General features: G+C 45.0%; 1 protein-coding gene across 1 annotated transcript; it reads right to left on the bottom strand.

Annotated features, from left to right (window-relative positions):
* On the bottom strand, positions 1-27,902 carry LOC146069949 (tetraspanin-33-like). Its single transcript, XM_083179339.1, has 8 exons — positions 27,846-27,902; positions 25,824-25,881; positions 16,974-17,098; positions 14,321-14,395; positions 14,039-14,134; positions 6,975-7,103; positions 1,766-1,927; positions 1-186 (listed from the first exon to the last, which is right to left on the bottom strand). Exons 1-8 carry the CDS (start codon positions 27,900-27,902, stop codon positions 1-3), a joined length of 888 nt encoding a protein of 295 aa, XP_083035465.1.
* Positions 27,903-27,967: the final 65 nt, after the last annotated feature.

Genomic DNA, 27,967 nt, shown 5'->3' with positions numbered 1-27,967 from the left:
TTAGAATGGGGTCTGCTGCCATCTCTGAGCAGAAAATGGCCGCCTCTGCATTTGTCCCATACGTACAATAACCTCTTCCTCTTCTTCACTGTGTATTGCAGTTCTCACCACAGTAGTTGTTCGTGTTCTCTCATTTATGACATTTATCTGATAAATCAGAACTACAGCCAAAAAGGTCCCCAAAAGCTAGTAAAAAAGATGAATGTATTATTGCTACGTATAGAACAGATTTAAAATATGCATTTTCAGAAATGTAGTAAATGTGAGTGTGCATGTTTCTGGCATACTTATACCCCTTTCAGACATACGCAAAAATCCCAGGATTTTTTCACTTGCATGCACATAATCCCGGGACTAGCGTATGTCTGAATGGCTCTACCCAGGATTTTAGTAGACTAAAATCCCAGGTCCTGTTCCCCTGCAATCGACCCAGGATTTTTAAAAACCTGGTATTTTACCGGGATTAAAATCCTGGGTGTTATGTCTGAAAGGGGTATGATATAAACAAGGAGTTCCATTTTTATTTGACACTATTTACCATAGGGTTACCACCCGTCCGGTATTATTTAGGACAGTCTGGCACTTAAGACAGGCATCCGGAGGGGTAGCATTCTAGCTGCCTATTCCCGGACATTGTACAGTTCGGGAACACCCCCCCTCCGGACCGGTCTTAATTTCCCAGACGAGTGGTGGTAACCCTAGGTTACCAGCCTGTCTAAATGACAGAAAAAAAACCAGTAAGGACAGCACGGGCGGCTGTGCACACCTGAACAGAGCAACAATTGAATTGCTCAGTCAGGCTCCATATAGTCCATGTAGACTCCAATCTTTCAAACAAGGGGCCCATGCAAGTATGGAAGTGATGTGATAAAATATGCCTTCCTCCCATTTATGGAAACTTACATTTTTCAGGGGTGATATTGGTGGTGATCACATATAATAATAGGCATTACCAGGGACATACTGGAGCTGTGAAGCAGCTCTGGCATGTTACTCTGTGTGCACATAATAAGGGGGCATGGCAGTGCATCACAGGGGTGTGGTCACAGCTCACGGGGCATGCCACAAGTGGCATTGTGGAACTTTCCCACTGGGCTTGTACGAGTTCTCACAGAGTTATCATATTCATGTAGTCATTCTGAAAGCAACATATCTGTCATTATAGAAAAATTCATGTTAATGACTTGACTGGTCTTGGTCCCAGGACAAGTTTAGAAAACTTAACTGGAAAAAAGGGGGACCTTGTACAAGGGCGCTAGAAAAGACTGAATACGTCTTTTATGGGGCACTCTTTATTAAATTGATTGGTTGTATGTACATTGGGTGCCCCCAAATACATCACCAAATGGAGCGTGGTTTACCAGGGGAAGTCCCCTATAACCTCACTCCGGGGGCATGCAGCTCCTTCTCAATGATGGAGCCGGTTGCTGCAAGTAAATGTCACACTGCAGCACCCAGGTCCTGTCACTGTGGAGGAGTCAGCAGCACCCAATGGAAGGGTGACACCTGGTGCAGCCACACAAATATACTAATGAGGAAATTCAATTTGCAGACAATGACAGCAGTGTAGACACCACAAGGAAGAGGTTCTCCTGGGAAAGGGCCTGGCGTTAAAGACCTACTGTATAAGCAGACCAGAGGAATAATTAACGCTTATTTTTGCTTGGACCCCACACTACAATTTAACCAATAAATACCACGAATAGCCCCATTTAAAATATCTAGTTATGTATTAGTTAATCGAGCAAACAACATAGTCATTTACCTCTAGAAGGATCAGTCCCATTGCAATGCCTCCAAGGAACAACAGGTTCCCCCGACACCATCCTGCAATCTTGTGTAAGCAGCCTTCCACATAGATGCGATCTTCCACGTGCCAGCTCCTAAGGTTTTGTGTGTTATACCCACACATTGTATTAATAACGATCTGGAGAAAGACAGAAATACTTGGAAAGGGAGGTAGTTTATGATCAGCAGGATTAGGATCTGTAATATTTGTCACAGGGTTGCACAAGCACATGTTACGACCACTGTAAGATGACAGCGGGACAATATGTCCTAACTACCTTCTAACATTTGACCTCCTATGTAATAAAGTTAAAAGTTTAACTTTTTGTCATAGAAATGTTTTTTTTTCTACTTTTTTTCAAGTATTAACTCTTTTATTTTACCTACAATGAGTTATCAAACATTGAACATGTTTCTTAAGGGCCCTTTTACCCTAGGATTACATTTGCAATGGGATCTGGGCGGGGTCTACCTCCCAGGATCGCTTTGCAATATGCAATTCTATCGACTGGGCAGACGGAGGGACGGCGGCTCTGAAAGGAGCCCGTCCCTGCAAGCTTCTCAACCGGGTGCTGGGGGTCTGTGCATGCGCGGTTAGCGCTGACTCCCAGCTGACCTGAGCTGACCACCCTGACGGAAGTGCGGTCTGTAGCTCATAGGCTACAAAGGGCTACCACCGTCCCTGAATGGCGGCAGCCGCTGCAATGCTGCCCAATGTTGATACATTGGGCAGCATCACATCCCACATAGAAACCTATGGGGTATGCGACCGCGAGCGAGGCAGGTGGGATCTTCGATCCTTGCTGCGGTGCCTAGTACATACATTTGGGGAATACCTAATATTTGTGGCTAATTCCTAAACAAACAGGTGTTTAAGGAGAATTAGCTGCTAATATGCAACAGTAAAAGGACCCCTTAGCCACTGAGTCTCCATCCTTAGGGCACTTTGAGGTGGTTTGGGAATGGGATACGGCAGATCCACTTGATGAAGAGGGGTGGTCATTCATAAGACAATGTATCGCAAAAATTATCTGTAATACCGCATTATGGAAAACTCCATAAAGATATATACAAAGTGGTGCTAAGGGGACGGGCATTGTGCAGGCAGCGGGCGGCTGTACATGGTTTGCTAAATAGCCTTCCTTCCTCTTAAAAACTCTTTTGGAGGCAATGTGGTTGAGTTGTTACTATCTGGCATGTGTGGCAGGATTCTCCATGGGTCTGTTAGGTCTCCAATCATATATGCAAGGTCCTTGTGCTAGTACTGACTTATTGGTTTTATCATACTTAGGAAATATAACAAAAAACTGGTACAACATATTTGCACTGCTGCAAGATTTCAAATAGCGGACGTTTGGAAAGCTTCTAAGTCATCATGTTATAAGTTAGTGATTTGCATTTTGCGATTTAGCATTTTGCCTCATATGCCTACAGGCTACGATAACTAGTGCAATCTGCAAATGTGGACCGCATTTACATGGCAGTTTTCTGCAAGTTCTTATCTATGAAGGATATATTTGTTATCCTTTATTACAACTGTAATATATTGTCCCAATGCTAAAAGTTCAGAAAAATACATTTGGAAATAGTAGTTTCTGTATGATGTCTGGAACAAATCACAAAGATTAAGAGGCCACAATGGGGGAAATTTACTAAGAATACGAATACAAATAATTGTATTCGTATTCTTGCTACGAATTAATACGACAGCATACCTCGTATGCAAAGTTGTGTTCCGGAGGGTTATTTACAAAGCAGTCAAATATGACTGCTTTGTAACCCTCCGATGTCGTATTAATTCGTATTAGCTGGCCGTATATATGGCCGCTAATACGAATTCGTACAGGCAGTCTGCATGGATCAGTCAGATCCGTGCAGGCTGCAAGGTGTAAAAAAATATATAAAAATAAATAAATAAATGAAAAAAATCAGAGTGGGGTCCCCCCCACAGCCATAACCAGCACCAGGCAGAAAATTAAAAATCAGGGAACCCGACAAATAGGGGTTCCCCGACTTTTAACAACCAGCCCCAGGCTCCAGGTCCGGGGCTGGTTCCCAAAATACGGGGGACAAAATGAGTAGGGGTCCCCCATATTTTAAGAACCAGCCCCAGGCACAACCAGCCAGCAGGGTAATGCCACAGCCGGGGGACACTTATTATGTAAGGTCCCGCGGCCAAAGCATTAACCCTACCGACCAGTCAGCCTGGCCACAGGTACCCCTTTGGATTACAGCGGATCCTGGACTCTTCAGCCCTGGAGCCCCGGACCCGGACCAGCCCCGGAACCAAGCCACCGGAACCAAGCCACCGGACCGGACCCAGGGACCTACCGACGGGCTCAAGATAGGTAAGTATCAGTGTGTTTGTCTAATGTATGTATTAAACTTTTATTTTTCTGGGGTGTCAGTGTGTTTATTTAACTATTTCTTGTACTGTGGAACTACAAGACCCAGCGGGCCCTTTAATGCCCGCATGCTGGGACTTGTGGTTCTCCAAGTCCCAGCATGCGGGGGAGGCTTGCTGGGACTCATAGTTCCACGGTATAAGACAATAGTTTTTAATCTTTTTTTTTACACCATTTTATCAGCCCGGTGGCCACCGCACAGGGCCACCGGGGACAGCACCAGGCTTCAGCCTGGTCAGGTAAGTTCTGGAGGGGGGGACCCCTTTATTGGGGGGGTCCCCACTCCCCCAGGACCCCTGGCCAGGCTGACTGGTCAGTAGGGTTAATGCTTTGGCCGCGGGACCTTATATAATAAGTGTCCCCCGGCTGTGGCATTACCCTGCTGGCTGGTTGTGCCTGGGGCTGGTTCTTAAAATACGGGGGACCCCTACTCATTTTGTCCCCCGTATTTTGGGAACCAGCCTCGGACCTGGAGCCTGAGGCTGGTTTTAAAAGTCGGGGAACCCCTATTTGTCGGGTTCCCTGATTTTTAATTACCGCCCCGGCTCTTTCAGCCTGGTGCTGGTTACAGCTGTGGGGGGACCCCATGCTGATTTTTTTCATTTATTTATTTATTTATTTATTTTTACACTAAAGCCTGCACGGATCTGACGGACCCTTTTTGTTCTTATATAATGTTTGGAGAATGGACATAAGCGCTGCCTGTATTCAAATGAAAATGTATTTTGTGTGTGTGGTGGTAAAATTTGGGAAAAGTGAGCTGTTCTAATGGTCAGTTCTGGGAGGTTTGATGGTTCCTCTTAATTGGTGTTTTATTCACACCTATATGGGGTTCCCCTTAGTAGGGAAATTTTCATCACATTGGGGTTCAGGTGGTCTGTACTAGACTCCTTTACACTCCCATAGGAATTTATTTCTCTGTGGCCTATGGTCTCCCGTGACTTGTGATGAAAATGATAATGGCATAAAATTTAATAGTTTGTTTTTATAGTCAAGTGTTGACACGTAGGAGGGGAGCCTTAGGGGTTTAGGGCGATTCACTATAAACCCCTTCACAATCCCATAGACTCTAGGTGAGCCTATGTCCTCTCCTGGCTGTGCCTATGTCTCCCTTTTTGAAAAAGACTGTTACAGCTGAAATGTGTTGGTGTTATATACACCAAAGTAAGGCACCAACTCATAAACCATATCGCATTCATCAGTGCACATATAAGAACACGCCAGGGAGAAGGGGCTGCGGCCACCACCTGTTCCCTCAACACTCGCGAGAGCTACGAACAGCAGCCCACAAGTCACAGATGGAAGTACAGCAAACAGGGACAACGGCACAGACCAGCTAACCAGCACCTGGCCAGTGTCAGATGCTGGAAAACAGCCATCCGCCCGCCAAACGAGGTCTGCACTAAAGACCCACGGAGGCAAACGCAGGGCCAGATGGACTGACCCCAGCCAGAGGCTACAAACCGTGAGTGCCAAACAGACTGCCCACCACTACCTGCCCAGTGGGACTCCGCAGGCAGGAACAGTAACTGAACAGGGAGACATAGGCACAGCCAGGAGAGGACATAGGCTCACCTAGAGTCTATGGGATTATAAAGGGGTTCATAGTGAATTGCCCTAAGCCCCTAAGGCTCCGCTTCTACGTGTCAACACTTGATTATAAAAACTAACTATTAACTTTTATGGCATTCACATTTTTATCACAAGTCACAGAGGGAGACCATTGGCCACAGAGAAAAGACCTACGGGAGTGTAAAGGAGTCTAATACAGACCACTTGAACCCCAATAGGGAATCTCCCCACAGTGATACTGTTACGTAAATTTCCCTACTAAGGGGAACCCCATATAGGTGTGAATAAAACACCAATTAAGAGGAACCATCAAACTTCCCAGAACTGACCATTATAACAGCTCACTTTTGCCAACTTTTACCACCACACACTCAAAATACATTTTCATTTGAATACAGGCAGTGCTTATGTCCATTCTCCAAACATTATACATCTGAGAGGAATCTTTTAAATTGACTTATATCCAAATGTAGATGAGCCCCAAAGCAGTAAGCAACAGCTACTATACTTGCTAAAGTCACTGATACGTGTGAGGGATTGTTCATCTATTGTGTTTTACACGTGTTTCCATATATTGTTTTATCACCAATGGTGGGAACGGCGCTGATCAGGGCTGCCATCATGAATCTTGGGGCCCAGGATTAATTTCCAGTCCGGGCCCCACCTCCTCACTACTTACCATAACCCTGCTCCTTCCACTGAGCTGCAGCCGGAGGCCCCAGCTTCAACTCAGGATGCCAGCAGTCAATTAAAATGCAGCACCGGCTGGTGAGCCAATCAGAGCTTGCGTACTGGCAGCCACTCTGATTGGTTCAATAGTTGGTGCAACAATTTAATTGGATGCCGACATCCTGGGTTGAATAAGCCTGCGCTCCGGGACCTGCTTTGTTCAGAGCACTGAGCAGCGGAGGCAGTCAGGGGGATTGCGGTGGGCAAAATGAGCTGCCGGTGCTCTTCCAGAGGCCGGGCCCCGGGACAGCTGTACCCACAGCTCCCCCCTATTGGCGGCCCTGGCGCTGATGATTCAGTGTAAACGTATCTATCTCTCATTCCTTTTTTTCCCAAAAAATGGAACAGCTGCATAATGTGGGCTAGGTGAAATGAGGGAGATTGCTAGACTAATCAGAGAGAGAGAGAGAGAGATTGCTACTATTTCAGGGAGTTTTCTATGTAGCGCATAGTAGCAGTGAATTTCAGTTTTTTTTTTACCTGTCTTTCTTCCTTGACACAACAGGAGTATGGCACCCCACACCTCTCCTGACTTGGATTTGTGTCTTTACAGGAGAAGTATATATTCTGGGACCAGTTTTGGTAGTTGTCAACTCCACAGCATTCAAACTACAATTGAAAATCAATGAAACAATTAAGTTAGCCAATTAATAAATACATTTGCAACTTTACATTGTTTTTGCTTTGCATCATGCATTTGAATGAAGTATGAAATGAAGGTACAGTAGTACGGTACTGTAATGTAGATGTTGCACTGTACACGTGCAGAGGAACCAGTGACAGATAAGATTGTGGAATAGTAATAATAGATTAATAATAGTAATAATAGAAATCATCGGCATTTGCAGCGCTAGCCATGTAAAGCAGTAGGGGGCCATGTAGAGCAGTAGGGGGCCATTTATCATATTTAAACATACATGTGATCAGGCATGTAATATATGTGTTGGATGGTTCCCCCAGGGATTGGCAGCATTGAATACAGCCTAACCATAATCTTTCCCTGTCTAGTACCTAAACCTAACCTGTCCCGTATACTGGCAGTCGAGAAACTGGCGCTTGCACCCTTACTGATGCCAGAATTCCAGGGGAAGTCTTCCCCCCTAGTATTTATCAGCACTCAGACGCTGTCACAGATCCCTGCTGCAGTGTGCGGTGGGTCTGTCACTTACCTGTCTGCGCACTACCTATCTCCATGCTGGAGAGTGGCAATAGCTGGCAAAGAGTGCGGCTGAAGTCGCGAAGAGTGCAGGGAACTTACGCACATGTCTGATTCATATGGTGCTGCAGTCTTGGTTCCATTATTTGGGAGTAGGGCAGGTGCGTCTTCCAATCAGGAGAACAGTCTTCTTACAGTGTTTTTTGGGTCTTATCTGGTAACACTGGTGTTCTGCGCTATTGTGTATAATTGGCTTCTCCTCTCCGCAGTACTTCTGGATCCATTCTGCTCTGCTGATCAGTTTAAGTCCCCTCTTAGACACAGCAAGGTTGACATGCTGTGTTGTTTTAGGGGTGCAGCAGGGACTATTCTACAGAATGTTTTGTAGGTGTGCCAAGCCCAGGCTCCGCATCTTTGGATGCAGATTTTCTGAGCTGGGCAGAAGAGTTCTGGCAGACAATCTCAGTAAGCTGAGGCTTACTCAGATGGCTGAAGACTGTGCCCATTGCAATGGATGGTCTTGAAGGCTTACATCGCCCATACCAGAAGCATGCGGGTTAATATCATAGCCCACACCCAGATTTGTCAGCAGGATAACCAGAAATAAGAAAATAAAATATGGGCCTTGCTCTCTAAGGGCCCCCTAGCCATTGATTACAGCTGCAGAGCAACATCACACTGCACGACTTCTTTAGAAGTTTAGAGGTGAATTTACTAAGATCGGAATGATGATGGGATGTTGCCCATAGCAACCAATCAGATTATACTTCTCATTTACTTAGCACCTTCTAGAAGATAATAGATATAGGGCGGGATGTTCTAACATCCGCTGCCCTGTATCGACGGGCACCGCATTCTTAATAACCACATATGCTTTAAGATATGCGGTTATTAACGCAAGGGACAAGAGCGATAAGAGCTGTCCCTTGCGATGCGGCTCAGGCGCTGTACTTCCGGGTCTGAGATCCGGGTGTCCCTCTGCGCATGTGCAGAGTGCCAGGTCCGGCCTGCTGGGAGGGATCCGTGACAGATCCCTCACACAGTGCTGCGGTAAGAAGCCAACAGCGCTGGCACTGCGGAGGTGCGATAGAGAATACAGAAATGCAGTAAAAAACACAGATAACGGGGTTTTTACAGCATTTCTGCTTTAGAGAATCCCGCCCATAATCTGGACAAGCGTACAGCTCCAGAGCTGGGGCTACAGCCCAGTCCAAAATTCAAACAGGGGAGCCACACCAACTGACTGTAGGTCAATTCAAAATGGCAGTTGGTGGCAGTTGCTGTAGCTCCCCTATTTGAATTTTGAACTGCACTGCAGCCCCCCTCTGGAGCCGCCCCTGGTCTACATTATGATGACTATGAATAGAAAAGGTCCAAATGCACAATACAAGCCAACAAGGAAACTGGTAGTTGGAGAGTGAGACAAAGCATGCAATGGCCAAAGCAAGGCTGTAGTGTATGAGAATGCTTTATATAGACTTGAAGGCTTCTGCAAAGACAATACAATGAGTCACAACTGGAGCTCATTATCAGTCAGGTGTCAGCAGGTAGCCAGAAGAATGTGGGGTACATTAATCTGTGTTGTAAGAATTCCTGGTAAAAGTGAGGAAATGCAATCACCACAGGCATGCATGAACATAGCTGCAACATTCATTCTACATACACAGAGAAGCTAAGCCTTATGGCAGGAAAGTTCTCATCACGGTAATACCAAGCTGCTGTGTGAGTGTTACTTCATGACCTTAAAGCTAGTTGTTTTCTGATACGATGTGCTATATTTCTGAGTGCCTACACCTAATTTAGGACAATATCAAGCCCAGTTTCCCTCTATAGATCTTAACAGTACCAAAGTTAGTGAGTGCAAGTGGCTCCCCCATCTTCACAGTGATATTTGGGAAGAAGGCAAATGCACACAGTGTCAGAGCCTTTGCTTTCAATGTGAGGTGCCATCTTACTGAAGATGTCACTGGGAGGATGGCGCCATGGAGTAGGAGGGACCCATGTGTCGGCAAACAAGGTAAATATAATGTGGGTTAGGCGAGTGTTATATATATGGCTGTGCACCCTTTCTAAATGTTTCCGGGTCTCATTATAATGTAAGGGTTTGTGTAAAATCTAAAAGTTTAAAAGAAGTAAGGAAACAAACAGTAGTGTAACCAGACATCCCTTCCCACATACCTATCAAATGCACCTTAGCCCTCTGGAAATACCCATTTCATGCCTCATATGGCAGAAAACCAGCCCACAGTCCCCTTAAATGTACCTCAGGCAAATACAATAAGCCACTGAAGGGACCTTCTGGAAAAAAGTATTTTTATACAGACACTTTACTGTGGGTCTGAACTGTGGTGCACCTTGTTGATAATGATTAGAAATTTTCTCAAGAGAGGGGATGATTACCAGGAATCTGTGGCTCCTTGAGGGTGCAGGGGATGTAAATCCTATGGGGCCTGGCCACTTGGACGCCCCAAGGCCCAGCAGGCAACTCCGCTGTACTCTTCATTTTTTCATTTTTGGTTCAGAGCCTGGAATTTTACTTCCTGGAGGGAGAGAGGCTGTCCGCAGTCACTTTTTGTAGACTACAGAGAAAGACCCAGATACACAGCAGCACTGCACTCTGTCTGTCTACTCCGCCCGTCTGTCTATGCTCATCCCTCATCCATCTGACCATATATTCCCCCATATGCTGCTCTGTCCATCTGTGCCCCCATCAGTCTGTCCATCTATGCCTGCTCCTGTCCGTCTGTCCATCTATGCACCCATATGTTGCTCTGTCTGTCCACCTATATGACCATACATCTGTCTGTCAGTCCGAGCAACCACTTGGTGCTCTATTCACCCATCTATGCCCCTCACTGTCGGTTTGTACATCTATGCCTGCTCCCTGTGCGTTGGTCCACATGTTCCCTTAGATGGCACCATGTCTGTCTCCATCCATGTCTGTCTATGTCCGTTCCACCATTTTCTGTCTATGAACCCCCTTCTGTTCTGTGCTGTAGTGAGGTAGTGTCTCTCCTGCTTGCTACCCATCCCTCTCTTTATGTTCCCGCTCTCTCTCTCCCTGACACACACACCTCTTTCTGACAACCTCTCTCACTCACTCTCTCTTACACTCTACCACTCTCTCACTGGCACTGTCTCTTTCTCTCCCTGACACTATGACTCTCTCCTTCTCTCCCTCTCTGATAGTGTCTCTCACTCTCTCTCTCCATGGCTGACACTCTCTTGCTCCCCTTTCGCTCTCCCTCCCTCCCGGGCTCTCTCTCTCTTGCACCCACAAATTCAGGGCTCAAACTTCCCCCAGGCACAACATTGTCTGCCTCCCTCCCATCATGTCACTGCTACCTTCCTGCAAAATACAATGGGAGACAAACCTCAGAACTACGCCTTGAGCAGCAGTTAGAAAACACACCAAAGGAAAGGTCACCAAACCTCCCGATAAACAATTATACAGAAAAAACAATGGTACTTGTTTCCTAGAACGGCCACAATCGGGGGTAATCGTGTACCTTAACTTAAGGTACACGATTACCCCCGATGGACCCGATTTCCTTTGAAATCAGGTCCATTTTGCCGGCAAAGTCAAAATCGGGTCCATCGCGTCGGTCGTGTGCATTAACATGGCACGCGACCGACGCGATGGACCCGATTTTGCCATAGGGTTCAATGTTAAAATAGTTTTAACATTGTAATCGGGAAAATAATGGGAAATGGGGCAATATGGGCCATTTCTCATTGTATATGGCCCCTTACCATTGTGAACGTCACCCCACGATTGACGCCAACCCGAAGCATGGCGAGCGTGGCGAGCATAGCGGTACACGGCCTCCAACCTTTTCATACCCCTACTATCCATGTCGGCGTGGAGTTGAGAATATAAAGTGTGGCAAGCGGACGCGTATACCTGTGAAGTTATACTTCCCCCATATTGGAAATATTTTACTTTTGTAAACATACTACACTATATTCCCTCTTTTTCTTTCTTGGTTTTATATATCCTCGAGGAACCAAAGAGAGGAAGAAAAGAAGAAGGAGGAAAAATTCATTTATCCTTTTATTCATATTGTGGACAGTAAAGTAAATAGGAGCGCAATTGGAGTAACCATCATACTGTTTTTTTCTGTATAACTGCTACCTTCCTGTTGGGACATAGCAGCACCAAACTCACTTCCCCATCACCACCACATTTAAGTGACCATTGCACCCTCTTCCCTAGCCATTGTAAGAGAAATTAGTTCCACAACCTCTCAAGGACCTCTTTAAGGGCCAGATGTATCAAGCTTCAAAAAGTGATAAAGTGGAGAGTGATAAACAGCCAGCCAATCAGCTCCTACGTGCCACATTACAGGAGCTGATTGGCTGGTTGTTTATCACTCTCCATGTTATCACTTTTTAAAGCTTGATACATCTGGCCCTAAGCCCTGTATATATATGCCCAATGTTTAAAACAATGAATTCCCCTCCTAAATATTGAAACTACAATATTATCTTAGGGCCTGATTCAGACTGGACTGCTAATTGATTTTCGAAGCACATGCATACCGTTAACATCACGCATATGCGATGGTGAATAGCTACAGAAAATGCATATGGATCATAAGAGAAACCCCTTGTAATTTGGCTGACAGGAAACTGGCGTTGGAGTTGGAAACCTGGTAATTTCTTGGTATTTAAGAAAAACACAGGCATGCCCAGGTGTTTTTAATGAGGGTCTGTGACATTAACGATGACCACTTCCACCCTGTCTCAGTGGCAGATTAGTGAAAGTCTCAGATTGCCAAAAACAGTTTGATGGTTCCAGAATTGCGCATGGATTTGTGTAAAAGTAGTACACACCACCATATTTCGGGGTAAACAGTGGCTGCATGTGATGTCCCGCAGCTGCCCCAATAAAGGTCAGGACACACCTGTGCTGTCCGAACGTTACCCCATAAATGCAGTGTCACATACTTTTGGGATGCAATCACATGTTTACACTTTATGCCCTGCCGGCACTGCACATTCAATTACGAAAATTGTCAGATTTAATGTTTTATATAAAGACATATGGGCCAGATTCTCTAAGCTTCAAAAGTGATAAAATTGAGAGTGATAAACAGCCAGCCAATCAGCTCCTACCTGCCATGTCACAGATTGTGTTTGACAAATGTCAGACAGGAGCTGATTGGCTGGCTGTTTATCACTCTCCATTATATCACTTTTGAAGCTTAGAGAATCTGGCCCATATCCTTCAACATGACCCATTCCATTAGGTACAAAATGCTCTGCTCCTGGACTTCCCTGCCATTGGCAGCTACAGATGTGAGGCTCCAGCACAGTCCAAAATTTAAAGAGGGGGAGTCACATCAAATGCCAGTGAGTCCAGGACAGTGATGTTTGGGGTGGTTCCCCTTTTTAAATATTGGAATGTGCTACAGCCCCACCTCTGCCATTGGCAAGGAAGTCCAGAAACAGATCATTTTTGTACCTAATGGAATGGGTCATGTTGGAGGGTATGTAAAGACTTAAAATATGTGATGCTTCTTCATGTATATAAGGATGCAATTCTGTTCTAATGACTGCTGAATAGTCAACTTTAAACGGAGGATGGCTGCCATGACCATCTGCAATTAGAGCTGCCACACACAGCACAGTTGACAAAAACGCTTGGCTCTCTGTTGCCAGGATACAGGAGAGCAGTGACAGGTTTGTGTCCAGTAGTCAATCACTGTCCAGACACGCCTTGATTGGCAAAAGCTGCTTCCTTCCCAGTATCAGCATATGGTCAACTGGAAGCTGCAAGTAGCACCTCACCATCACTTGTGTCCTTTCACCAGTTCCATGATGGGGGTAATGTGAGGGACATGAAGGATATATCTGTATATCCATATCTATACACTTTGTCTGGATTGCCCTAAAAGATTGTTAACATATAATTTGACAGCAGATAATTACTTGGGCCTATTCTAGTCTGTCCATGTACATTTGGGTTATTTTTTTGTTGCGAGCCCATTAACCTACTGTATGTGTATATTTTTGAAATGTGGAAGTACCCATGTAAGTTTGGGCAGAATATACACACTCCACACAGTATGGTGGTAATCAAAACCATGGCCTCGGTGCTTTGATACAGTAATTATAATAATTACACCATCCATACAGTTGGTGTGCAGCACAGACCGTGTTTGTGTGCAGGGAGGTATAGGGGTGTGCGGGAAAGCATATTGGTGTAGAGGTGGAGGCTTTTGGTGTGCAATGCTACATGTTTGGGTGCAAGGGTCCATGTTTTGTGTAGGGGGACATATTTTGATGTGTACATAAAATGTAATTACTTCCATGCAAAAGGAAACTGCCAATACTTAATCTTATAGCAGATAAGGATTGGTATGTCTTTATAACATCATCTCACCTTTTTTTGGATATAATCAATAAAGTTTTGCAAATCCAAATTTTCTCGATAATGAATAATCGCCCGTGACATCACAGAAGTGGCTTTTTCTAAAACCTGTAAGTACAAGGAATGTTAACATTTCCTACAATGTAACAATAGCTTTTGTTTAAAGTTTAATTAAAATGAGATCCACTGAGACTTAACAAGGATTTGCACCCGTGCCTTTTTACAATTTTCATTATTGTCCATTTCATATGCAGAGATGTATGTGGTATAACAATTTTAATGTTAAGTACGTACCATTCCTGAGAAAATAAAACCGAGAACTGCTGCCACAAATTGAAGAACCATAACTAGAATTAACATGCTGGCAAACTGCAAAATGATAAGACAGCCAAATGAGATTTGCTGAACAAATGTTCTAATTAAAACTGAGTATTTACAATAAATCACAATAATACATCACACGAATCATAGAGAAATATGAAACATTGAAAAAAGCGTAAAGACTTTAGAACGGACACCACGGCGAAATGTAATAGGGTACATTTTTTTTAGACAGCTAAAAAATTGCACCAAATCTTTCGTCAAAAAATCGCACATGTAAGACAAAGGGACAGATGTATCAAGCTTCAAAAAGTGATGAAGTGGAGAGTGATAAACAACCAGTCAATCAGCTTCTACCTGTCATTTTTCAAACTAAGACTAACATGGCAGTTAGGGGCTGATTGACTGGATGTTTATCACTGTCCATTTTATCACCTTTTTAAGCTTGATACATCTGGCCCAACGTCAGAAATCTCTCTCGATTTCTGACAGTTTTTTTGTAGCGGGAAAGTGCAATTTTTCGTAAAGATTCAATTTTTTTTAAATGATATTGTGAATTTTTTTAAGTAACAGGAGTGTACAGGTTTTTTTGGTCAAATAAAAAAAAATTATGCACAGCATTCTCTGCCACTATGTGGGGAGGGGGTGCCAGTGGTGGTGGTAGTGGCGATATCAGCACAGCATGGCATCGGGGGTATATTTTCTGACAAATACCCCAATAGTGTCATCAGAGGGACAGAGTTTTTTCGAAAACTCTGTCCCTGCATTTGATAACAGATACAGCCGTGAGATGTAGTCATTTATCTCATCGTGTATCTAGCTGATTTTATCACATCAAACTGAGAAAGTGGATGGTGATTATCATTTTTTTTATTGTTACTTTTAAAGGCACCTAACCCAAGGTCTCTGCCACCATCATATTTATTTCAGTGTCCTATCCCCGATACAACTATTTTTATATATCATGTACTTGTCCAAAAATGTGTTTTACTGTAAAGCCCCATACACATATGGCAGGCATTCCCAACCACGGTCCTCAAGGCACAAAAACAGTGCAGGTTTTAGTGATATCCAGGCTTCAGCACAGATGGTTTAATCAGAATCCCTCAGATACTAATTAAGTCACCTGTGCTCAAGCCTGGATATCTACAAAACCTGTACTGTTGGTGTGCCTTGAGGACCGTGGTTGGGAATGCCTGACATGGCGATACCCAATGACATTGATATTGGTGGCAGCGGGGACCTGACAGTGGTACATACACACTTGCGATGCTGGTGGGCAGCATGGCTATTGTTAATGAGGACCTCCTTCATCTGTACATGCAGGACAAGAAAGGGGATCATTAACAATGCATGCGATTGCATATTCACACTAGACGAGATAGTAAAAGATATTGCTCAGAACAGCCCTTCTGTTCGATATCTTTTACTATATTATTTAATGTGTTTGGGACTTAGGTCACTGTTTTCTTGTTTTTGCTCATTTATATGTTCTGTTAGTCACTGTGGTACCTCATATAAAAAAACCAATAAGGTACATGTTTCCTAGCACGGCCACCCCGATTTCCATCGGGGTGGTCGTGTCGGAAAAATCGCGTCGGTCGCATCGCATGCGACCAAAATTGCATGCGATGCGACCGACGCGACCGACCCGATTTTTAAATTGAATAAAATGTGAATAGGGCCCCTGGGACCCGATTTTACATTGGATTCAATGTAAAATATTCCCTAGACCCCCAATTTTACACCCTGAACCCCACGCCATGATTGACGCCAACCCGAAGCGTGGCAAGCGCAGCGAGCCGGCGAGGGGCGGCGGTGCGCGTCCTCCGACCTTTTCATTCCCCTACTATCCACGTAGCGAGCCCCGCGAGGGGACGCGCATAACTTCACAGGTATACGCGTCCCCTCGCGGGGCACGCTGCGCTCGCCACGCTTCGGGCTCGGTGGCTCGCTGCGCTCGCCACACTTTATATTCTCAACTCCACGCCGACGTGGATAGTAGGGGAATGAAAAGGTCGGAGGACGCGCACCGCCACCCCTCGCGAGCTCGCTGCGCTCGCCACGCTTCGGGTTCGCGTCAATCGTGGGGTGACGACGGGGCCATATATAATGTGAAATGGGTCATATTTGCCCATTCCACATTGTTTCTTATGTGAGATAGACTTAATCAAGTCCATCTCATCTTGTGCCATTATAATGGCACAAGACCGACGCGATGCTCCCGATTTCAATGTTAAAAATTATTTTAACATTGAAGCCTATGGAAAAATCGCGGGCATCGTGTCGGTCGCGTCGGGGCAATGTTAATGGTCGCGACCGACGCGATGCCCGCGATTTCGCCTTTGCTGGCAAAATGGACCTGATTTCAAAGGAAATTGGGTCCATCGCGGGCATCGTGTACCTTAACTTTAAGGTACATGATGCCCGCGATTGTGGCCGTGCTAGGAAACAAGTACCAACAATAATAATAATAATAGGTCTAATAATTTCATGTGTCCGTAATTCCTCCAGAAAGTCAAGTTAATGTTGGAAAACACCATGTTGAGTTTATCAGGGGGATAGAATACCACCACTAATACAGCTTGTAAGCTATCTCTTTAAATGAGATTGATATCCTACTTACAATTTTGAGCAGTAAGTGCAAGTCTCTCAAGGCTCCCATACATCCAAGAAAGGTTATGATGCTCATGAGTGTTCCCACTACAATTAATATGATGGCCGGGTCTGCGGTAAGGGATTCTACAACACCTGACAAACAAGAAAAATACATTAGCAGCATACATTAGCATACAGCTGTTCTCATACAATTGGCTAAACCACCATTTTTCTCAGTTATGATTTCATTTAATTAATTTGCTTCTTCAACTCATTATATTTTCATATTTCAGATCTTTAGCAGTATAATTAGATTACATGATAGATTTTCCTAATGTAATAATTGTATTACTTTGCGTTTCATTTTACCGGTTGAGTAGCAGAACTGTTATTTACATGGAGATTACTTGCCTTAGTAAATTACATTTAGCTCTAAATGAATAAATACATAAACAAACAAGTGACTGTAAAATGGTATTTTTCATAATTATGGGCTATTGTTTCTTAGCAAAAAAATAATAATAATTTCAATGTTAACAATATGAAAGTATACTCAATTTTACAATATGGACAATGCAAAGGGCAGGGACATTTTAAGGGAGCAGGAGGCCCATGTGCAGAAAGAGTCATTTTTACAAAGGGCTTCCCAGCCATGTGAAACAAGTCATTACTTTGCACATTCTCTAGATTCCACCAGGAAGACTTGCAGAAGAAAAGAGTGAGGCAAGGTGAATCCAGGTGTCAAAGAAAAGTAGTTTTAGAAAAGCCCAAAGTATTGCTGCAGACGTAGTTGCTCATGTAGACGTGGACTTATTATGTTTTTTTGGGGATTTATTTGTAGCAATGTTTACAAATTCCTACACTTAAAGAGATATGGAACATTACTGGGAAGAGGCCTGGAAGAGTAGGCTGATTACAATAAAGGCATACCCTCCAACATTTTTAGGGCAGAAATCGGTACACATACGGAAAGGGGGCGTGACCATGGATAAAGGGGGCATGGTCACGTCTCCTTTCCGAATGTATACTGGCCATTTTTTCAGATATATGTATTTAAAATGCAGGAGAAGAGGGGGAGCCAAGCCATGTTGGAGGGTATGCACACGATGGAATGAAGAGGATAGAAGAGGATGAGGAGATTTAAAATATTATTGAATAAGTGCAGTCACCTTACTTGCTGCAGTGTAGTGAGTCAGTGCTGGCTTCATGTGCTTCTGAGGCTCCGACAAGGATTATCTGATGTGATGACCCCCAGTCACGCGCTGGCCACCGCACCCCATGCTGAGCAGCTCAGCCTCAGGCAGCTTCACGCCCAGAAGATGCTTACTTCACATGCGGAGAGTGCTGAGACAGTCCTTTATCCCGAGTGCGCCCGTCTGCAGTGCCAGCGCTTGACGTTATTACGCTGGCATGGGACCCGCAATGCACTCTTGAGAACAGGTGCTGGGCCAGGTCACACTGAGCGGAGGAGCCAGGAGGAGGACAGAGTCAGGAAATATTGGAGAGGGCACCAGTCGGCGACTGACAGGAGCCGAGGGTAGCAGCCAAATAATCGGTACATTTGGTACAATCTTTATTTGCCGGTACAGACTGTTAAAAACCGGTACTGTAGCGGCAAATTTGGTACAGTTGGAGGGTATGTAAAGGATATGCTCCATAAGTGTGACTAGTCCAAAACTGATAATTATGACAATGACAAAGACAATCAACAGCTGTTTCTAACTGGTTGATTTTAACTGCATTCCTTCTACAAATGATGTGGGCAGCACAGACGGTGTGATGGTTAGCATTACTGCCTCACAACACTGAGGTTATGGGTTTGATATTATTTTACATGGTAAATGCATTTTCTAAATGTATTAATAACAATGCTCAGATATTTATTCTGTCCTATGTAAATTACACTTTATTACGGTATTATATTGTATTAGTTAACAGCCTGTCAAAATAACAGAACTACATAACAGTGATGTCAGCTCTGAACAGAGCAACTTTTTAATTGCTGCCTTGGGTGCCATCAAGTGGCCGCCAGTGTGCAGTGGTGAATATGTTTCATGTCAGTGTTTGCAAATGTATATGAGTGTCTGTGCATGTGTGTGTGTGTGATCCGCAATGCGTGTGACCCTCCTAATGTAGTGTTATCCCCTGGAGCTGGCCACTGGGAGTGCTACATCTCCCAGCAGCCCTTGTACCTCCCAGCACATCCAGGATTCCCAGCAGCCTGCTCTCCAGTAGGAAGATAGAGGGGAGACCAGTAGAGCACACCAGCAGGTTAGTATTATTTATTTATTTCACTAGTGCTCCCCCCCCCAACCATTAAAAAAATAATAATAATACTGTGGGTTTTAGAAGCACAGATGCCTGTAGCTAATCTAAAATTAGGTGTAAGTTACACAAGGTTACTTCTGTTGCTAAATCTTGCTCTCAACTGAATTTCCCACCTAATGGTGCTGTTACATGTATGGAAAAATGGGCATAAAAGTAGGGGTCTCTCTAGAAGCATTGGAACAGGGTAATAGTGTAACTATAGCACCACAGTCCAAGTGGTGGTGTGGGCGCATGATCTTTGCAGATTCCATTCGGTCTGGCCATCCCCATGGAATCTGCTAAATGACTGCCGCAATCTTGGAGACAGATGCTAGAGGTCCTACTGAACTTCTAGTGTCTGTCAGGGGAGAACAGCACTTACAGCAAGTGGCATAAGTTCATCCCAGTTGCTCAGAGGCTAGTTGGAATTTGGTGTTGTCTCCCCTTAAAAAAAAGGTGGGTACTTGTGTAATATCTGGGCGCCCGGTTTTTTCATTGTATTGCATCGCATCGCATGCAATATAGTGGCATACAATTCATGCGATGCGATATTTCATTGTAAAGACCCGATTTTTAATTGTATAGTCACCCATGGGTGATTTCATACCCCCACTATCCAACTATGCATGGAGTTGAATTCCGAGCCCGAAGCATGGCGAGCGGACGCAGAATACATGTAAAGTAATCCACGTCCCCTCGCGGGGCTCGCTGCCCTCACCACGCTTTGGGCTCGGTGGCTCGCTGCGCTCGCCACACTATATAAAATCAACTCCAAGTGTAGATGGATAGTGGGGGTATGAAATCACCCATGGGTGACTATACAATTAAAAATCAGGTCTTTACAATGAAAAATCTCATCGCCTCGCATGCCTTAAGTAGTGGCATGCGATGAAAAAATCGGGCGCCCAGATAATACATAAGTACCAAAAGGTGTGACAATGGTCTGTGAGTCTAGGTCAGACTCACAAGATTCATCTATGCAGCATGAATTACACCAACAGCGGTGGGTGCACAAGTGCTTGCTGTAGTACAGGCTGAGCATTACCAGGCAGGAGTCATCTTGCTTCATATTGGAGTTGTTGGCAGGTTCCTGGGACAGAGTTGATTAACACAAAGCTCCAATGGAAGAGCTGCGGTCACACTTGGAACCCGCTGTGAACTACACAGGTGCTGTTATATACATGCGAGCAAGAAACCCCTTGCAACGAGCATGTAGGTAAAAACAATATATATAATTAATGTATTACAGTTCTGGTGGCGCCACAAAGTTTTTGGGCAGCTGTGAGTGTGAGGGTACGAGTTCCTCAATCACTCAGACACCGAGCAGATGAAACCAAAATATGGTTTATTTTCCACAGCACGCACAAATAGACAATAAACAGTGGCAAATGTAAATTGCAGAGTAGAAAGATATTCAGGTAGCAGGCCCAAACAGACAGTCCTTGTATAGTCACAGTCCCAGATCAGTTCCACAGGGCAAACTATCACTTATCCACACAGCAGTGATAGCAGAAAACTGTATAAGTCCACACAACACAGACGCTCCACACCAGAGCTTGGTAGGATGCCCCCTTCCCGGGCAAACGATGTGTTCCACAAGATCCAGTGAAGGGTAGGACCCCTGAGACCGGATTGCGACTAACATACTGAGCTGGCAGGTGTACAAGTCATTTTAAAAACTTCCAATTTCCCACGCTTCTCCATACCATCAGTGGGCTTGCACTCAATCCCTATTGGTGGATTCAAGTCAGGTTTATCCCCCCTCCCAGGTACTGCTGCTGCCCATCTGCTTCTGCCCCCTGCTGGGGTCGGTTCCAGAAAGTCTGGAACGCTTCTCCATACCATCAGTGGGCTTGCACTCAATCCCTATTGGTGGATTCAAGTCAGGTTTATCCCCCCTCCCAGGTACTGCTGCTGCCCATCTGCTTCTGCCCCCTGCTGGGGTCGGTTCCAGAAAGTCTGGAAGTAGCCAAGATATGCATAGCAGAGTCAACACAAGATACAAAACACAGTCTGATTACATTATGTGGTGGTCACCCCCTGTGGACAACCTTCCTGTTGATAGTAGGGGAATTTGATCACCCCCTGTGGTGATTGTCCTTCAGCTATCCCCCTCATGTAAACAGCAGGAACAATAATCGGCTGATTACATTATGGGCTGATCACCCCCTGTGGTGGCCGGTTCCACAAAGTCTGCTAGAGCCCAGAGGTTTACAAAGAATTGTAAACCCCCCTGTGGAGATTGCCAATGGTACAATGCTTACATGAATAAAGTCCTGGGAAATACAGACATTACATTTGAGGTGGGATTATACAGCCTAATAATATATGATCTGGAACTACACACACATATAGGGGGTATATAGACATATATGGAGAACAAGAGGGTACCGACGGACTAAAATAGTACATTAATTACTACACCTAATAAAATATAGTAATTACAGATTTCCAGTAAATCTGATAACCTCACATTCCTTCCCCTACTATTGTAGTCCCGGTACCAAGCTGTTCAGGAACCAATAACAACCTGGAATAGCGGGATGCAGAGCCGAGAATCTGGGGTTTGGATATACCACCTGAGTCCCACAGGGTGACATCATACCAAACCCATCTTGTAAAAGGCGGCTGGTTTGCAGAACCAGCAAGGGCATGATTACAGTCTAAGTCATACATTGGAACTAACAAGGGATGTAGCGATTCCTCTTCTTCGGATTCTGGGTACCCCCCCCCTCTGCAACATTGTAACCTACTAATACTTTTGCCTCGGGCACAATGGGGCAGGGACCACTTTCCACCTCCCCCTCTTGCCCAAGGAACAGGGGCCAAACAGCAGGCCAATATAGGGGCTCTGGCCCTGGCACTTCCACCACCCCGTCATGTCCTTCCTCCCCCACACCCAAACTAGGGGCATGGCAAATTTCAGTCCAGCATTTGGTCTCAATGTCCAGGGCTGAGGAGGGACCCTCCATCACAAACAATTCCGCTGGTGGCTGCAGGACAGGCTGTGTCAGCTCTGTCCCCTTAAAAGCCAGATGCTCACCTGCAGCTACTTCTGCGCACAGCTCCTTCTCCGCGATAGCCTCCTTCCCCAGCTGAGTATGCTGGGCAGCCCGAAACACGACGTCATCTGTGACTGGTGGGCTGGTGGCCTGGATGTTGTCGGATACTCCTCTAACCACGGTGATCTCCTCCTGGACGCAGTCCTCATAGATCCCCTGGCAGCAGGTTAATAATTCTGCATCTCCCACCTCAGCAAAAGGGAAGCTGTAGCGCAGCTCCTCCTGAATAACCTCCTTCACTTTGGGGATAACCTCCCCCTGCAGAGAACACTGAGCAGCTTCCTCCCTAGGATGGGGGAGAAGCAATTGCAAACGGTGCCTTTCATCACGCCCCCTGCGACACTGATCTTGCCATGCTGGGGTATCCAGGAGCCCCCGATCAATCGCCTCTTCCTCTGCCACCACGAAGCACTCCTCCAGACACTGCAATTGTTCCCACACACTCAACTGTGCACCGAAATGGAGAATCCATGCTCGGTAATCAGCAAATGCATTTGTAGGATCTCCCTGATCGTGAAGGATCTGCTGAAGGATTTCCCCGCGAGTGCAGGATCGGATGGGTATCCCTCGCAGCTGACCTTCTGCTATCAGCTCCTCCATACTCATTTCTTCAAGGGCAGTTAGGGGCCCCCCTGACAACGACCCTTCTCTTGCAGTAACAATTAATTCTGTGGCAGACCCCTCGGTTGTCTGCCCAGATTGCAGTAGCCCCCTTCTAGACCTTTCCTCTGGTTCTATCTGGGGCATCAATGTATTCTGGACTTGTCCTTCAGCCTCAGAATATTGTCCTCTTTGTAGCATCTGGGTAACTGTGGCAATCACTTCCTCTGTAAATTCTACAAACTCTGGCTCTCCCAGCAGATTCCAAGAGGTGGCCTCACCTTTACAGTGCAGGAAGGCATCCCCCAGGTAACACAACTTGTCCTGTATGCTGGATACTCTCCACCCGCTGACCATCTGCTGAGCGTCTTCCCAGTACTTCCAGATATACTGCATTTTCCTGATAATAAATAACAGATCCGGCTTCCCAGCCTGCCGATACACTGAAGAACCTCCATCCCTGAGCTCCTCTGCTACAGGGGTCTTGAGGCATCGATTTTCTTTCCTTGGAAACATTTTCCCTTTCCACAGGAATGACACTTGCTCACTTGCTGAACATCACCTTATTGCATTTTCCGTTTCCTTACATATGGTCTGATCCTCTGTTCTCTGTGCTTTCTGTGCTCGAAGGTTGGTGTCTGAATGATCCCACTGCTGCCACCAAATGTGAGGGTACGAGTTCCTCAATCACTCAGACACCGAGCAGATGAAACCAAAATATGGTTTATTTTCCACAGCACGCACAAATAGACAATAAACAGTGGCAAATGTAAATTGCAGAGTAGAAAGATATTCAGGTAGCAGGCCCAAACAGACAGTCCTTGTATAGTCACAGTCCCAGATCAGTTCCACAGGGCAAACTATCACTTATCCACACAGCAGTGATAGCAGAAAACTGTATAAGTCCACACAACACAGACGCTCCACACCAGAGCTTGGTAGGATGCCCCCTTCCCGGGCAAACGATGTGTTCCACAAGATCCAGTGAAGGGTAGGACCCCTGAGACCGGATTGCGACTAACATACTGAGCTGGCAGGTGTACAAGTCATTTTAAAAACTTCCAATTTCCCACGCTTCTCCATACCATCAGTGGGCTTGCACTCAATCCCTATTGGTGGATTCAAGTCAGGTTTATCCCCCCTCCCAGGTACTGCTGCTGCCCATCTGCTTCTGCCCCCTGCTGGGGTCGGTTCCAGAAAGTCTGGAAGTAGCCAAGATATGCATAGCAGAGTCAACACAAGATACAAAACACAGTCTGATTACATTATGTGGTGGTCACCCCCTGTGGACAACCTTCCTGTTGATAGTAGGGGAATTTGATCACCCCCTGTGGTGATTGTCCTTCAGCTATCCCCCTCATGTAAACAGCAGGAACAATAATCGGCTGATTACATTATGGGCTGATCACCCCCTGTGGTGGCCGGTTCCACAAAGTCTGCTAGAGCCCAGAGGTTTACAAAGAATTGTAAACCCCCCTGTGGAGATTGCCAATGGTACAATGCTTACATGAATAAAGTCCTGGGAAATACAGACATTACATTTGAGGTGGGATTATACAGCCTAATAATATATGATCTGGAACTACACACACATATAGGGGGTATATAGACATATATGGAGAACAAGAGGGTACCGACGGACTAAAATAGTACATTAATTAACCAAAATGTGAGGGTACGAGTTCCTCAATCACTCAGACACCGAGCAGATGAAACCAAAATATGGTTTATTTTCCACAGCACGCACAAATAGACAATAAACAGTGGCAAATGTAAATTGCAGAGTAGAAAGATATTCAGGTAGCAGGCCCAAACAGACAGTCCTTGTATAGTCACAGTCCCAGATCAGTTCCACAGGGCAAACTATCACTTATCCACACAGCAGTGATAGCAGAAAACTGTATAAGTCCACACAACACAGACGCTCCACACCAGAGCTTGGTAGGATGCCCCCTTCCCGGGCAAACGATGTGTTCCACAAGATCCAGTGAAGGGTAGGACCCCTGAGACCGGATTGCGACTAACATACTGAGCTGGCAGGTGTACAAGTCATTTTAAAAACTTCCAATTTCCCACGCTTCTCCATACCATCAGTGGGCTTGCACTCAATCCCTATTGGTGGATTCAAGTCAGGTTTATCCCCCCTCCCAGGTACTGCTGCTGCCCATCTGCTTCTGCCCCCTGCTGGGGTCGGTTCCAGAAAGTCTGGAAGTAGCCAAGATATGCATAGCAGAGTCAACACAAGATACAAAACACAGTCTGATTACATTATGTGGTGGTCACCCCCTGTGGACAACCTTCCTGTTGATAGTAGGGGAATTTGATCACCCCCTGTGGTGATTGTCCTTCAGCTATCCCCCTCATGTAAACAGCAGGAACAATAATCGGCTGATTACATTATGGGCTGATCACCCCCTGTGGTGGCCGGTTCCACAAAGTCTGCTAGAGCCCAGAGGTTTACAAAGAATTGTAAACCCCCCTGTGGAGATTGCCAATGGTACAATGCTTACATGAATAAAGTCCTGGGAAATACAGACATTACATTTGAGGTGGGATTATACAGCCTAATAATATATGATCTGGAACTACACACACATATAGGGGGTATATAGACATATATGGAGAACAAGAGGGTACCGACGGACTAAAATAGTACATTAATTACTACACCTAATAAAATATAGTAATTACAGATTTCCAGTAAATCTGATAACCTCACAGTGAGCAAAATGTGTAGTTACACCCCAGGGACAATGCTCCCTCAAATTATTGCTATGGGGTCTACAAAGTTATGGTTATGGCAGTGCATAAGGACTCTATAGTGAATATAAACTGGTGCAAAATAAATCTTATACTTTACTTCATTATCTGCATTTTAATGACATCATATTTTAACAATGCATACTTACCTGTCTCTTTGCAGAGTTTAGCATACAGTCCAACTGCAATCATTAAGCCACTGGCCACCTGGAAAAGTGTTGTGAGATTGAGGTCACATGGCTATTTATCAACTTCTTGTTTGCAAGATGATGTCTGTCATAATTTGTATATCTCATTCTGTAATGATTTCTGTAATGATTTCCAACTTGCTAAAGTTTGAGCAGCTATTTTATCTGACTACCTGTTTCACAGTCAGGTACATTTCCACTTATAGTCAGAGTAGCATGAATCAAATCACAAGACTTCGGGATACTGGCTAATGTGTTCCACAGCAGACGCTGATAAACTGGCCATGGATTGCTACTCTATGTTTGGTCCCATGGATTCTTCATAGAACTGAGATTGGTGACTGACCCGATCACTGCATTAAGATGTCCCTTCTTGTATCAGATATCTCAGTGATTGCCAAAAATACACCCAACTGATTGGGATGATGTTTGAAGGGCAAGTATGTTGTTTGAAGGGACAACTATTCTATAAATTGTATTCTCATTTATCTATCAAAGGTCCTTTTGTATCTGTTAACAAGAGTGGTGGTGGGGTATTAAGACCACACATTTTCCAAAAGTCACTATCACTTATTCCTGCCTTCTTACCCTTGTAATGCCTGCATAGGGCAACAAAGAAGGAAAGAAATATGGACCATAGGGCAAGAGAGGGTTAGGGTCTGGGCAGTTATGCGTGTCCCCTCGCGGGGCTCGCTACGCTCGCCACGCTTCGGGCTCAGTGGCTCGCTGCGCTCGCCTCACTTTATAAAATCAACACCACGACGTGGATAGTGAGGGTATGAAAAGGTCGTAGGACGCGTACCGCCACCCCTCGCGGCCTCCCTGCGCTCGCCATGCTTCGGGTTCACGTTTATAGTGGGGGGTGGCGTGGGGGTGCATTTAACATTGTAAGCACCCATTAGGGTGCATTTAACATTGTATACAATACAATTTTTAATCGCATCCCATCGCATTGTATGGCATTGTATGCCATATACAATGCCATACAATTTTTTAATTGTATGACATAGTACAACATCGCGCAATATCGCATCGCATACCATCGTATGCCTTATGGTATACGATGCGATGGGCACCGTGATAATACACAAGTGCCCAAATATACATACTCACCTCTCCACGCTCCTACACAGGTCTGTCTTCTTCTCCAGTAGCACGCCAGATAAAATCACAACCGCTATACCCGACAATGCACAGTGTATACCCAAATGCCGCTTTTCCCTGATATTGAGAAACTCCCCTCAACCAATCAGGGCTGAGCTCAGCCCTTATTGGATGTAGCCATCTCCATGGAAATTACATCCAATCATTTCCTTTTTGATTTTACACAAAAACAATCAGCCCGGCACCCACAGTCCAGGTAAAAGATTGGCTTTGTCAAAAGGTCAGCATGTACAAGCTTGACATTGACAACAGGGTCCACAGAAGCAATAAGTTAAAATATCAATGGTTGATACATGAGTTCCATGTCATGAACTGCAATTGAGAATGGAAAACTAAACATGGCAAGCGAAGCGAAGGTACTCATTAGACTAATTGTGGCTCCATGTTGATAGATGTCGACATACAGTAGACACACAAAAAAACATGAAAAACTAATGGCAACCTTTTCCTGTGTAGACCATTTCCTTATTGACGTATTGCTTGTGCCCACCTTTTGTCAATGTCGACCTTGTGGATAATGATATTTTTTCATGTGTCAACCTGTTCACTGTCGACCATTTATGATCCCCCTAATGACTGTCAACCTAGTAATCCACACCCGCTATTACTTGCCTGCTGCACCTGGAGGCAGTACCCCTGATATGATGTTGGGACAACATCTAATACTTGCACACCGTAGTAAACTTAAAGTGTTCAACAAGTGCATACAGCTACTAACACCATAGTGTAATAGCAAATGACATTCCCTTCATGGAACCAGTTCACAAACAATGCTAATCTAAAACAGGTACATAATCATAGATAAAGCTTTGTACTCACCCAAAATATATAGCAGGATACAAACAAACAATATTTCACTACCTGACTGGTCCTCATTGCCCTGTTTATGACTAGTGAGTGGTCTCCAAATACTGATATGGCTGCAGTGAGGGTGTATGGAA

This window comes from Crinia signifera, chromosome 1 (genome assembly GCF_055691185.1).
Source record: "Crinia signifera chromosome 1, ASM5569118v1, whole genome shotgun sequence".
NCBI lineage: Eukaryota > Metazoa > Chordata > Amphibia > Anura > Myobatrachidae > Crinia > Crinia signifera.
Note: the sequence above shows the minus strand (reverse complement) of the source record. Positions and strands in the feature narration are given on the sequence as shown.

Coding starts and splice junctions, on each gene's coding strand:
- LOC146069949 (XM_083179339.1), bottom strand. CDS start 27,902: ATGAGGACCAGTCAGGTAGTGAAATATTGTTTGTTTGTATCCTGCTAT. Junction 14,396..16,973: donor TGCACTTACTGCTCAAAATT/GTAAGTAGGATA, acceptor ATCATTTTGCAG/TTTGCCAGCATGTTAATTCT. Junction 7,104..14,038: donor TTGATTATATCCAAAAAAAG/GTGAGATGATGT, acceptor TTTCAATTGTAG/TTTGAATGCTGTGGAGTTGA.